General features: G+C 39.7%; 1 protein-coding gene across 5 annotated transcripts in view; it reads left to right on the top strand.

Moving 5' to 3' along the window:
* The window catches only part of FBXO25 (F-box protein 25), an 82,734-nt gene that overhangs the window by 49,632 nt on the left and 18,149 nt on the right, over positions 1-14,953 (top strand). For all 5 annotated transcript variants that reach the window (XM_034766397.1, XM_034766396.1, XM_034766394.1 and 2 more), the window contains 3 exons: positions 6,226-6,319; positions 7,118-7,302; positions 10,897-11,079. In XM_034766397.1, the coding sequence (XP_034622288.1) occupies positions 6,226-6,319; positions 7,118-7,302; positions 10,897-11,079 (462 nt within the window). The remainder of the gene's footprint in view (positions 1-6,225; positions 6,320-7,117; positions 7,303-10,896; positions 11,080-14,953) is intronic.

Genomic DNA, 14,953 nt, shown 5'->3' with positions numbered 1-14,953 from the left:
GTAACAACATTGGAATCCCCCAACAGTCAGTGATGTCGGCAAATCTCTGCAATATTTGGAAAAGGGTCAACCAATTACGAAGCTCATACTATGTAGGAAAGCTTAGAGTTTCATTTTCCTCCACTTATCTGCATCATTCTGCAGTGGAGTTTATAGGCGTGTCTAGAAAATGTTTTAAAATCTCATCCTAAATACATCTTTTAAGCTCTTGTGCTCTGTGCTTTTGGATTCCTAAAAACTGCCACATCTTGTGCATTTGCATTCAGTAGTGTCGAAGAGAGGGGAGAAGCAGTCAGCCCTTAGCTCAGCAGACAGTGGTTGTTTTGGTCTAGGATTTGCTGACTCTCTTATCTCCCTAGCTGGTCACTACAAATTGCCTGCACATTTGCTGTAGCAGGGATCGGCAACCTTTGGCATGCAGCCCACTAGGGTAAGCACCCTGGCAGGCCAAGCCGGTTTGTTTACCTTCTGCCTCCGCAGGTTCAGCCGAACGCGGCTCCCGCTGGCCACGGTTTGCCGCTCCAGGCCGATGGGGGCTGCGGGAAGCAGCGCAGGCCGAAGGATGTGCTGGCCGCCACTTCCCGCAGCCCCCATTGGCCTGGAGCGGCAAACGGCGGCCAGTGGGATCCACGATCGGCCGAACCTGCGGAGGCGGCAGGTAAACAAACCGGCCCAGCCCGCCAGGGGGCTTAGCCTGGTGAACCATGTGCCAATGGTTGCCGATCCCTGTGCTGCATCAAGGTCCAAATGCTTCATGTGGATTTGCTTGAAATAAAATAGTTCCCAATTATCAGTTGCTCACAGTTCCAATTTTATCTAAATTGAGTTAGTGTTTCATGAAGTGGCATTATTTCTCCTTTTTCTTCCCCTTAGGTGCCAGAAGGGTATTCTCTATCTCTGTTATTTTTTTATTCCTACTTAATGACCTAATGCATCTCTCCTTTGGTAGGAATTTATCTTCTCTGAGAGGAAGCTAGAAATTAATATTTCAGGAGCATAAATGAAAGCCCCATACAAAAACTACAGTCCTAATCTGTATTAAAAATCCCCAGCAAACCTAGCAGTCTGTTCCCCCTACTTCTCAAGCAAGTATTTAGTAGAGTTTTGTAGTGAGGGTTTATAATAAAGTCTTATGACATCACTTATATTTGTAAAATATGCTTTAATACATTATACAGTAAGAAAACAACTACTATAGACCAGAACAATAAAATGTATTTTTAATTGTACTTTAAAAGCTTTAATGCATTTATTTGTTCACCTTCAAAATGGCAATGGGCTTCCCACTTATTAGCACCAATTAGAAAGGTACTATAGAATAATATAGAATAAAACTGTCCGTACGACTTTTCAAGGGATCGGGAATACCACCTTTGAAGTGTTAGATCCTGTAAAATGATTAATTGAGCTTTGCTGAAATTGTCCAGTCCCAAGTTCAGAAAGTTCTCTCTCATAATGTGACTTAACTACAGTGTAGTCAAAAAGAATTGACCTTGGATCTCCTTTTTAAAGTAATGAAATTAAAAAGGCTGAGCACACTTAGTGCACATTAGTTAAACGTCAGTTTGTGAATGCTGGAAATTGTAACTTCTGCCTTTTTCCTTTAGGAAAAAGTCTATCTAAACAAGCTCTTTTTATGCATATCCCATCCCATCCCATCTCCTAGAACTGGAAGGGACCTTGAAAGGTCATCGAGTCCAGCCCCCTGCCTTCCTTAGCAGGACCAAGTACTGATTTTGCCCCAGATCCCCAAGTGGTCCCCTCAAGGATTGAACTCACAACCCTGGGTTTAGCAGGCCAATGCTCAAACCACTGAGCTATCCCTCCCCCCATATATATATATAACTCTTCTATTATGAATACAGAAAATTTATGAGAAATTAAGAGAATCAGTAGTGTGAGTAGCAAACTATCCAGTTTTCCCATTGTGGTATGGTAGGAGATGAGTGTGAATTCAATCAACACATCTAGAAAGCTGATATGTAAAAGTATTTTAATATAGTGATTGCAGCTGTGAATAAGGTTTTTGTTTTTGTTCTGATGTCTCGCTATGCAAACAAATTATTTGTGCCAATATCAAAATTCTATAGTCTCATTTCCATCTCCAACTTCTGATTTATCATTAATGTAGGCCCCAACATGTAACTTCTCTTATTTTCTACCTTACGTTTAATGTGATTTTATGTTAATTGTGACAAAAAGCAATATTTTTCCCTTAGACATGCCTTCTGGTCTTTGTAACAGAACTGTCTAAAGAGCTCAGTGGAAATGGGTTTTAGTGGTGTCTCTTGCACCAGGATTTCCCTTCCATGCATTTCAATTGAAGCTCCTTTACACCACTTAAGGGCTCAGAGCAGCCTATTTGTCCAGGAGATAGCCCCCTCTTCAGCCTCAAAACAAGGGAAGCCTACAAGTACAACTTGAAAGAAGGAAAGAAAGGGGGGGAGGACACAGAGGGGAAAAATCGCTCCTGACTTTTTAAAAGCTGGACATTCATGTGCAGAAGGACTTTGATCATCTCTGGCTGCTTCCCCTTTCAGGCCAGTCCCAACCCTTCTTCTAGCTGACCAGATGACAAGTGTGAAAAATCGGGACAGAGGGTGGGGGGTAATAGGAGCCTATATAAGAAAAAGCCCCAAATATGGGGACTTTCCCTATAAAATCGGGACATCTGGTCACCCTACCTTCTTCTCACCACCCACCTATCATTGAGAGGGGCTGGGGCACATTACTTATGAGAAGTAAGTGGGCTTAGCCTGGAGGGAACTGGGATTGTTTAGTCTGCAGAAGAGAAGAATGAGGGGGGATTTGACAGCTGCTTTAAACTACAGTGAAACCCAGCTATAACGCGATGATTAGGGTCCAAAAAATTCGATCGCGATAAATGCGGGGTCGCAGTATAGCGGGGTAACGAAAAGTTTACCATTTAAAGCCGGTCAGTTTCAAGCCGGTCAATTTCTCTTGGGTAGAGAGCAGGGGAGATGTGCAAGGGGCAGAGGAAGAGTGAGGAGCAGCTGGGGAGGAGAATGGCTCTTCCTGCCAAAAGGAGAAGCAGGGGTAAGGGGGAAGAGGCAGTGGGGAAGGCACATTGCTTTTTTTTTTTTTTTTTGCGCGCTTGGGGCAGCGGGAGCCACCTTATGATTGCACTATATCCGAATTCGCATTATCGCGGGGCGCGTCATAGCGGGGTTTCCCTGTACCTGAAAGGGGGTTCCAAAGAGGATGGATATAGATTGTTCTCAGTGTTACCAGATGACAGAACAAGGAGTAATGGTCTCAAGTTGCAGAGTGGGAGGTTTAGGTCGGATATTAAGAAAAATATTTTCACTAAGAGGGTGGTGAAGCACTGGAATGGGTTACCTAGGGAGGTGGTGGAATCTCCATCCTTAGAGGTTTCTAAGGTCAGGCTTGACAAAGCCCTGGCTGGGATGATTTAGTTGGGAATTGGTCCTGCTTCGAGCAGGGGGTTGGACTAGATGACCTCCTGAGGTACCTCCCAACTCTGATATTCTGTGATTCCATGATTCTGTTGTGCAATATTGCTGTAAGCCTGTGACCAGGAATGAGCAGCTAAGAGCAATGCCCTAAAGAGTCTAATGCTGGTATATGTTTTGCATGTCTCGGAATGGTGATAAGACTGTGAGATCTGCATGTGTTTCTCCAGCAGTGAGATTGCAAATGAGAGTCATCTCAGAGACAGAAGCTGCATTTTCTTTCCTTGTTAAAGTCTAGAGAAAGGACCACCAAGAGCAACAATGACAGCTTCAGCCCATCTCAACTAACTTCTTTTCCCAAAAAGTACAGCTTTGCAAATCTGCAGATATCCACTTATATTCACAGATCTCCACATCCGGGGATGTGGATATCCACGGATCGGATGCGGATATAAATTTCATATCCGCTCAGGGCTCTACCAGAAAGAATTGTTATTGCCATCTTTGATACCATCTAAAAGACAGTCGAACACAGGGTATATTTTTCTTCTGAAAACTTTCTGTAGCTAAAGAGAAAGGGAAGTTGTTAAAATGAAAGCCTTATGTAATACTCTACATTTCAAATGCTTTAACTGTTTTTTCTTCTTTTCTATAACTTCAGTAAAAAGTTTATCATAGAATATCAGAGTTGGAAGGGACCTCAAGAGGTCATCTAGTCCAACCCCCTGCTCAAAGCAGGACCAATTCCCAACTAAATCATCCCAGCCAGGGCTTTGTCAAGCCGGGCCTTAAAAACCTCCAAGGAAGGAGACTCCACCACCTCCCTAGGTAACGCAACTTGAGACCATTGCTCCTTGTTCTGTCATCTGCCACCACTGAGAACAGCCGAGCTCCATCCTCTTTGTAACCCCCCTTCAGGTAGTTGAAGGCCGCTATCAAATCCCCCCTCATTCTTCTCTTCTGGAGACTAAACAATCCCAGTTCCCTCAGGCTCTCCTCATAAGTCATGTGCTCCAGACCCCTAATCATTTTTGTTGCCCTCCGCTGGACTCTTTCCAATTTTTCCACATCCTTCTTGTAGTGTGGGGACCAAAACTGGACACAGTATTCCAGATGAGGCCTCACCAATGTCGAATAAAGGGGAACGATCACGTTCCTCGATCTGCTGGCAATGCCCCTACTTATACAGCCCAAAATGCTGTTAGCCTTCTTGGCAACAAGAGCACACTGTTGACTCATATCCAGCTTCTCGTCCACTGTGATCCCTAGGTCCTTTGCTGCAGAACTGCTACCTAGCCATTCGGTCCCTAGTCTGTAGCAGTGCATGGGATTCTTCCGTCCCAAGTGCAGGACTCTGCACTTGTCCTTGTTGAACCTCATCAGGTTTTTTTCGGCCCAATCCTCTAATTTGTCTAGGTCCCTCTGTATCCGATCCCTACCCTCTAGTGTATCTACCACACCTCCTAGTTTAGTATCATCTGCAAACTTGCTGAGAGTGCAGTCCACACCATCCTCCAGATCATTAATAAAGATATTAAACAAAACCGGCCCCAGGACCGACCCTTGGGGCACTCCGCTTGAAACTGGCTGCCAACTAGACATGGAGCCATTGATCACTACCTGTTGAGCCCGACGATCTAGCCAGCTTTCTATCCACCTTACAGTCCATTCATCCAGCCCATACTTCTTTAACTTGGCGGCAAGAATACTGTGGGAGACCGTATCAAAAGCTTTGCTAAAGTCAAGGAATAAGACCTCCACTGCTTTCCCCTCATCCACAGAGCCAGTTATCTCATCATAGAAGGTAATTAGGTTAGTCAGGCACGACTTCCCCTTCGTGAATCCATGCTGACTGTTCTTGATCACTTTTCCTCTCCTCTACTTTAAAGTAGATTTAATTTTTTTTTTACTAGGGTACTATGCAGGCTGAAGTCTCAGTTTTAAACAAGGTTCAGGGTTTGATACACAATTTGAATGTTGGATAGTGACTGAGTTATGCTAATGCCTTTGGCCTGTGTATTCTATCTAAAGTAATGCAACTCCATGATGTTCAGTGGACCTCAGTAGGCAAATGTAATTTATCTCATGAGCAATTGAATACTGCGATCATGGAGTTGCAGAAAGCCCTTAGATGCACAGCTACCCTTTCTGAGAATTCTCAGCAGTAGCGCCTTTCAGACAGCTATATATGGCTTCTGTTAACATTGTTTAGAGTCAGTCCTTCAATTTGAATTTTGAATATGGCATAGCAATTTAAAATAAAATCAGAATGTTAAGATTTAAAAGGGAAAAAATTATGACCATCAGTGTACATGCTCTGTCAGAAAACTTAACACTTAAAGCAAGTTTTGAATTATGTGCCCTTTGCAGTTGTACATGGTAGCTTTTCTTGTACATGGTAGCTTTTCTAAGAACTAAGGTGAGGAGAGGAATTACCCCATGAGCTGCAAGAAATGTAACTATATTTTACTAATCTTAGACTATGTGGATTTTTTTCTGAAGTCTATTTGGAACTATAGAAATATAATTAATATTTGTACAGTACAATGAAAATGTATGTCGCAATATGAGTTACTAATGGGAGGTTATTTAAATAGTTAGGGGAACCTTCTGTATACTTTCAGTTTTCTTTAATTTATATCCTATTTTTTTCTCTCCCTAGCACTGTAGCTACTAAAGTTTTTTCATAAGCCATAACTGTGATGCTACAATCTTTCATAGAAGAATATCTATTTAAAGCATGTTTGATTTTGAAGTCCTTCATTCTAATGTTAATTTTTTTCTGTTTTAGTTGTTGCAGTTAATTGCAAAATCTCAGCTAACGTCACTGAGTGGTGCTGCACAGAAGAACTACTTTAATATTTTGGACAAAATTGTACGAAAGGGTATGTTCAGGGTTCATTAGCATTGACTGAGTTGCTTTTCTGACCTTTCAATTAGTTTCATTATTTTTATATGTACTGCTTATGTCACAAAACAAAGGTAATGGCATATTTAATTAGTGGAAATCTAATATACTTTTTAACCAGTTTCTTTACATTGAAGAATATCATTTAAAACAAATGTATAAAGTGAAATCAGAGATTATCCTTCACGGTCAGAAGTTCATGGTTTCTCTTTTACTATTCTGTATTCTTTATCAAATCTAAAATTTCTTAGTTCTGAACAAAACTATTCCTGTTTTTATTAACATGAATACATGTGTATGTCTTTTTTTTTTTAAATTCCTTTGCATGGTGAACTAAAACATTTTAGTCCAAATTTGCCAAGTTGCCCAACAGAGGTATGCAAGAAACTGCAGTTATTCCCAGTGTGTATAATAAGAAAACTGGGCTCTTGCATATTAATGTTGGGTTTTTTTAAAGGTGACCACTGTATATGGAAGACATTTAATACTATCTATTGAAAATAGGCAATCCACTTGAATAACTAAGATACAGCATTAATTTTATTAACACATGGCATGAAATGTTGCACTGATGCCTTGATAGCAGTATTGTCTTAAGCATCAATCCTGCACCTGTGGGACCTACCAGAGCAAATTCCATTGTGGGATCAGGGCATTTAGTTTGGAAGTGAAACCACTGCTCAACTGCAGTTTGAGTTAGTTTAGATAGGGAAATGTCAATAACTTGGGTTAAATGTAACAAACCAAAAGAGTACCTCTTATTCTTCTTTTCCAGTTTTGGAAGACCAACACAATCCACGCTTAATCAAAGATCTTCTTCAGGATCTGAGTTCTACTCTCTGTATACTAATTAGGGGAGTAGGGAAATCTGTGTTGGTGGGGAACATCAATATTTGGATTTGCCGATTAGAAACTATCCTTACATGGCAACAACAGCTAAAAAATCTTCAGATGAACAAGGTATATTAAATTTGTTAAATCAGAAATACGAGGTAAAAAGGGAGAAAGTGCTTTTGAATACTGGCTTTTGATCTTTGTACAAGCAAAGTTTTAAATATGTCTAAAGCCATTTTTACTTGAGTTCATTAGTTATTCTGCACAAATGATGATATCAAGATATAAAATTAAAGTTCAATTATTTTACACTCACTAAGCATTTTAATATCCTTTTTTTTGTGAAAAGAACAACAGTAACTTTAAACTTTAGCAACATGCATTAAATGACTGCTGGCAGATGTTCACAGACTTAATTTTCTGATAGCCCAACCATAAATTTCAAAACTGATAGCTCTCTGTCGACCTTAATCTGACTATTTAGAGATAATTATTCACTGGTCAGACAGATACAATAACTCTACCTTACTAAGGAGACACAGACCTGAAATCCAAGATTAGAGAAGGACCAAGAAAACATGAATAAAGCATTGAAGTAGAGATTCCAAAGCTATGCAAGCCAACGGGGTGTTTTTTTCTATGAAACTAGGTAACACTTCTGGAAGCAAAGTTTGGATCTGGGTCACAGCTTTTTTTTTCTTTTTAAGCATACTGTAGGGGGCAACAGAGGGTTAGGAGAGGCAGCAAAGGGAAGTACTGAGACTCGGTGGGGGGAGTAGGAAGAAGGGCACTCAGCTGCAGGCTGGGAAGGAGAGTCCCAGGTATTTCTCTCTGCTTCTGGGCTCTTGCCTCCTCCAGCCCCCTCCTCCCTGAGGTGTGCGCAAGTTTACCTACGGGTGGAATACTAGCCCTCCATCTCACCCAGTTCCACTACCCACCCCAATGCTGTGTCTATCACTTTAAGCATGTACAATGGCAATTTTTGAAAATAAGATAAGATGTCTGAAGTTTCTAAGGGTCTGTGTGATAATCATGGGGGATACACATTTATTTAAAAAAAAATCAATTTAAATCACATTGTTTTGGTTTAAATCGGATTTAAATTAAATGCATTTTTCTTTTTAAAAATAAACCCGTTTAGAACTAAATTTGAAATGGATTACATATGTTAAGGCCTACATTTATTATAATCTCTTAAAATCATATTGAACAGCACACATTTGCTAGTGAAGTTTTAAAGAAAGTGAAACCACCAAACTGGTAGAAGTCACTGGTGAAGCACCTAGAACCAGAGTGTGTTGATGCTTTTGACAGCACTAGCCTCTTCTGGAGGTGGAAAGGGAATATTTTCTTCATTTCAGTTTATTTGAGTTTCAGTTCAATGACTAGTTCATTCAAAGTTAAGAAACCAATTGGGAGTTGAAAAAGCAGGAAAACTTGTTTTCCTCTTCAAGTCTAGGAAGAGAAACTAGGTGTGAGAGGATGAGACCTACTGGTTCTAAAGTCTTGAAGGACATAGTGACTAGAAACAGGGAGTTTAATTCACTAACTACAGATAATATTTCTTTTGTTTAATCGGTCAGTTTTAAATGCAAAGCATGTTTTGATAACTTTTTTTATATGTATCCAGTACAATTAAGGTAGTTTAATTTAATGAACAAAAACACTTTTAAAATTCTGTTTTTGTGCATTTTTAATTCAATTCCAATTTCCAAATAGAGCTTGACACAAATCACGAGTAAACAGTCATCTAGTAAATGAGAAGTGTATCATTCACCATTTTCTAACATTATAAAAATTAAGAATGAATAAATGTATGTTAAGCTATCTAAGTGCTTAAATAAATGAGGATAGATACATTGTGTCTCCTGGTTATCAAAAAGAAGTAGCAAATTTAGTGTAAAAGCTATATTTAGCTGCAAATCAACATGTGTTAATGGACACCAACCAATGAGAATAGACTTTAGTTATTTTCCTAAAGAAAGAAGTATCAGTGCAAAACATGATTAAAATAGATTATTTAAATCAATCCACCCTGAAGCAAAGTTACAAGATCTTGGCAGCAATAAACTAATATAACTGCTTATCTAATATGCAACTTTGCTTATTTGGTGGGTAGCGGGGATGGAATCAGGAATTTACTCTGACTTGTTACTTTATCATTCTGCCATGAATAAATCACAATAAATTTTTAAATAGAAGATAGATCACACTAAAAAAACCCGGGAAATTCAGCCTTGAAGATATTTGTCATGTGGCCAACAAACCAAAACACCATCCTTGCTTGACAGATAGTTGCTTGACTTGTTATTTCCTTTATTTTATATCAGTAACTTCCACTGAGTGCTTTTGCTTTAGTTATGTATTACAAATGCAAGATTGGAGTCATTATGTTCACAGATGCCTGAGCATGATGTTCTCTGAAAAACTATACACAAGATGTCACTACAGAAAGTATATTCTATAAGCAAGACTAATAAGTGTAAAGAACTAAATTGTGGCATTAAGCTAGAGCTGTCTATTGGACCCAGCCACCCTAGGGAGTGCAACTGCTGTAATACGATTGAAGAGAATGATGCATATGCTTCCCTTTGCATCTGGTCAGTTCCACTAGGTGGGGCCACTGTCATCCCTCGCACAAAACAGTGACAGCAGTGCTAGCTCTATATAGTCCCTAACGATGTCTCTTATTGTGCCCAGCCCCTTCCAGTAAGTTCAAATAGAGAAAAGGATGAGGGACTTTTTACATCTCCCATGCCCCTGCTGCAAGGAAGAGAACCTCTCTAGTACCCACCCTAGGTGCTGCTACACAGAGACCCCCATAGAAGAGGACTCTGGTCAGTGATACATACTCCTTTGGGTCGCCCACTCTATATTCGCTCTCCTATCAGTGTGGCAGAATCACTATTTCATCTGTTGGGGGCTCTCTGCAGAGGTGGGATTTGTCCTACCCTCTTCCCTCCGACTCCTACACTCCATATCTATTGCATATCCTGTTGAGTAATTGACATAAACGTCAGTGCTTTTTAATAACGGTTTCTCTTATTTCTGATTGTCCAATTAACTATAATAAGGTTCAGGATTGACTATAGTGCAGGGAAACTATGGGTACGTTTTTAACGTGTGCATTTTTCTGAAAGTTGGTGTTGTATGCAACTTTTAACTAATTTTCAGACTGCTTTCCAAAAGCTTTTTCATCCAAAGCATAACTTTAGGTTCTAAGAATTCTCATTCACTTAACACCAGAAAAACTAAGAGCTGCAAAACCATATTTTCAACTTCTGTTCCTTGAGGTATTTAATTTTCAATAACAAACTTGCAGAATAATCTAACAAATGTTGAAAACCAAATGATCAAAATATCAAACTGGCAAAAAAAAAAAAAAAACCTGGTCCTTATTTTTTCAGGGAAACACACACACATATATATGTAATTATAAAAAATATTAAATTTTAAAAGGTGAAATAAAAAAACGGAGGTAGCTTTATTGGTTTAAACCTAAAATTGAAAACCCTACTTCTTGCATCTGAAGAAGTGAGGTTTTTACCCATGAAAGCTTATGCCCAAATAAATCTGTTAGTCTTTAAGGTGCCACCAGACTCCTTGTTGTTTTTGTAGATACAGACTAACATGGCTACCCCCTGATACTTGAAACCCTACTTATGTTATACTAACAACTCCATGCAGTTAAAAGTTAACTCTTTTTTTTTTTTTTTTCAGCAAGTCAACAATGGTCTCACGCTCAGCGATCTCCCTCTGCATATGCTGAACAACATTTTATACAGGTTCTCAGATGGCTGGGACATTATTACGCTAGGTCAAGTGACCCCAACACTGTACATGCTCAGCGAAGACAGGCAGTTGTGGAAAAAACTTTGCCAGTACCATTTTGCAGAAAAACAGGTAACAAGAGAGAGAGTTATGTGTGTGTGTTAAATCTGATACTGTTTTCTGTCATACTGGATGAAGATGATCTCAGTATGAATTCCTCAGTGAATCTGCCCTTGCTTTCACGTTGAACTATGGCAGTGTGGGTAACAGGAAAGTGATCTGTTTTTTTCAGAGGTGGTGTCTAACCTCAGTTCCCATTGATTTCTGTGAGAAATGTGCTCTCTACATCAACCCAAGAGACTTTATCCGGATGTTCCCCGTGCAGTGGTGGGGAGGACAGTGGAGGCAGTAAGAAGAACAGGAGTACTTGTGGCACCTTAGAGACTAACAAATTTATTAGAGCATAAGCTTTCGTGGACTACAGCCCACTTCTTCGGATGCATATAGAATGGAATAAATATTGAGGAGATATATATACACACATACAGAGAGCATGAACAGGTGGGAGTTGTCTTACCAACTCTGAGAGGCCAATTAAATAAGAGGAAAAAAAACTTTTGAAGTGATAATCGAGATAGCCCAGTACAGACAGTTTGATAAGAAGTGTGAGAATACTTACAAGGGGAGATAGATTCAATGTTTGTAATGGCTCAGCCATTCCCAGTCCTTATTCAGTCCTGAGTTGATTGTGTCTAGTTTGCATATCAATTCCAGCTCAGCAGTCTCTCGTTGGAGTCTGTTTTTGAAGTTTTTCTGTTGTAAGATAGCCACCCGCAGGTCTGACATTGAATGGCCAGACACAGTGTCTACACTAAGCTTTTTTTCCTCCATTTTTCCCACCATTCCTGTCAACTGTGGCAGATTGGACTCTTAAAGCTTTAGTATATGCATTTTAGATGCCAAGGTAATAGGTACTTCAAGCTAAGATTTTTCATAAATTATACAAATCTGAACAGTCAGCCATGAGCTTCTAGATTATTTCTCTACCTAGACTATTATGAGTAGATTTTCTTGTATACAAGTAACTTTTACCATGCATGCATTAGTTTCAGCGTTCACCTAATAACATAGATATTCATGACCATCTGGACTTTAACCTCGAGGCATCTAGATAGACTTAGGTGTAGTACTGGGGAGGAGCCAGTGCTACATGTAGGTAATAATGACATAGGGAAGGGTCGGAGAGATGTTGTGGAGGCCACATTTAGGCTGCTAGGAAAGAGACTGACATCCAGGACCTCTATGGTGGCATTCTCAGAAATGCTTCCAGTTCCACGCCAGGTAGGCAGGCAGAGCTTCAGAGTCTCAATGCGTGGATGAGACGATCGTGTAGGGAGGAGGGGTTTAGATTTAGTAGGAACTAAGGAAACTTTGGGGATAGGGGGAGCTTATCCAGTAAGGATGGGCTCCACCTAAACCAAAGTGGAACCAGACTGCTGGCACTTAACATTAAAAAGGTTGCAGAGCAGTTTTTAAACTAAGAGATGGAGGAAAGCCAATTGCTGCAGAGGAGCACGTGGATCGGACAGAGACTTCTCTTAGAGGAGAGTCTATTGATAGAGATTCTCTAGGTTTTATTCAGGAGGAGAGGATGGATGAGGATAAAGTATGGGCCAGATCAGAAGAGAAATATTCACATAAAAAAGAATCTGACACATCAGAAAAGGGCAGACAAATAAACAGTGACAAGCTTGTACACAAATGCTAGAAGTCTAAATAATAAGATGGGTAAACTAGAGTGCCTCGTGTTAAAGGAGGATATTGATATAATAGGCATCACAGAAACCTGGTGGAGTGAGGACAATAAATGGGACACAATCATTCCAGGGTACAAAATATATCGGAAGGACAGAACAGGTTGTGTGGGGTGTGGTGGGGGGTAGCACTATATGTGAAAGAAAATGTAGAATCAAATGAAGTAAAAATCTTAAATGAATCCACGTGTTCCATAGAATCTCTATGGATAGTAATTCCATGCTCTAGTAAGAATATAACAGTAGGGATCTATTATCAACCACCTGACCAGGATAGTGATAGTGACTATGAAATGTTAACGGAGATTAGAGAAGCTATCAAAATAAAGAACTCAACAATAGTGGGGGATTTCAATTATCCCCATATTGACTGGGTACATGTCACCTCAGGACGACATGCAGAGACAAAATTTCTCTATACTTTAAATGACTGCTTCTTGGAGCAGCTGGTACAGGAACTCACAAGGGGAGAGACAATTCTCGATTTAGTCCTGAGTGGAACACAGGATCTGGTCCAAGAGGTAACTATAACAAGACTGCTTGGAAATAGTGACCATAATATAATAACATTTAACATTCCTGTGGTGGGAAGAACACCTCAGCAGCTCAACACCATGGCATTTAATTTCAGAAAGTTGAACTATGCAAAAATGAGGAGGTTATTTAAACAGAAATTAAAAGCTACAGTGACTAGGGTGAAATACCTGCAAGCTGTATGGACACTTTTCAAAGACACCATAATAGAAGCCCAACTTAAATGTATATCTCAAATTAAAAAACACAGTAAAAGAACTGAAAAAGAGCCACCGTGGCTTAACAACCACGTAAAAGAAGCAGTGAAAGATAAAAAGGCATCTTTTAAAAAGTGGAAGTCAAATCCTAATGAGGTAAATAGAAAGGAGCATAAACACTGCCAAATTAAATGTAAAAATGTAATAAGAAAAGCCAAAAAAGGAGTTTGAAGAACAGCTAGCCAAAAACTCCAAAGGTAATAACAAAATGTTTTTTAAGTACATCAGAAGCAGGAAGCCTGTTAAACAATCAGTGGGGCCCCTGGACGATTGAGATACAAAAGGAGCACTTAAAGACGATAAAGTCATTGCAGAGAAACTAAATAAACTTTGCTTCAGTCTTCACGGCTGAGGATGTTAGGGAGATTCCCAAACCTGAGCCGTCCTTTGTAGGTGACAAATCCTGAGGAATTGTCACAGATTGAAGTGTTATTAGAGGAGGTTTTGGAATTAATTGATAAATTTAACAGTAACAAGTCACTGGGACCTAAGAGTTCTGAAAGATATCAAATGTGAAATTGTGCAACTATTGACTATGGTTTGTAATCTGTCCTTTAAATCCGCTTCTGTACCCAATGACCGGAAGATAGCTAATATAACGCCAATATTTTAAAAGGGCTCTAGAGGTGATCCCGGCAATTACAGACCGGTATGTCTAACGTCAGTACCGGGCAAATTAATTGAAACAATAGTAAAGAATAAAATTGTCAGACACATAGAAGAACATAAATTGTTGGGCAAAAGTCAACATGGTTTCTGTAAAGGGAAATCATGTCTTGCTAATCTATTAGAGTTCTTTGAAGGGCTCAGCAAACATTTGGAGGAGGATCCAGTGGATATAGTGTACTTAGATTTCCAGAAAGACTTTGACAAGGTCCCTCACCAAAGGCTCTTACATAAATTAAGTTATCATGGTATAAGAGGGAAGATCCTTTCATGGATTGAGAACTGGTTAAAAGACAGGGAACAAAGAGTAGGAATAAACGGTAAATTTTCAGAATGGAGAGGGGTAACTAGTGGTGTTTCCCAAGGGTCAGTCCTGGGACCAATCCTATTCAACTTATTCATAAATGAGCTGGAGAAAGGGGTAAAAAGTATCATCTGCAAACTTTGCCATCTCACTAAACTGCTCAAGATAGTTAAGATCAAAGCAGACTGTGAAGAACTTCAAAAAGATCTCACAAAACTAAGTGATTGGGCAACAAAATGGCAAATGAAATTTATTGTGGATAAATGTAAAGTAATGCACATTGGAAAAAATAAACCCAACTATACATACAATTTGATGGGGGCTAATTTAGCTACAGCTAATCAGGAAAGAGATCTTGGAGTCATCGTGAATAGTTCTCTGAAGACGTCCCCGCAGTGTGCAGCGGCAGTCAAAAAAGCAAACAGGATGTT

The sequence above is a fragment of the Trachemys scripta genome, chromosome 3 (assembly GCF_013100865.1).
Source record: "Trachemys scripta elegans isolate TJP31775 chromosome 3, CAS_Tse_1.0, whole genome shotgun sequence".
In the NCBI taxonomy this organism is placed as follows: Eukaryota; Metazoa; Chordata; order Testudines; family Emydidae; genus Trachemys; species Trachemys scripta.
This window is presented reverse-complemented; position numbering and strand designations above follow the sequence as displayed.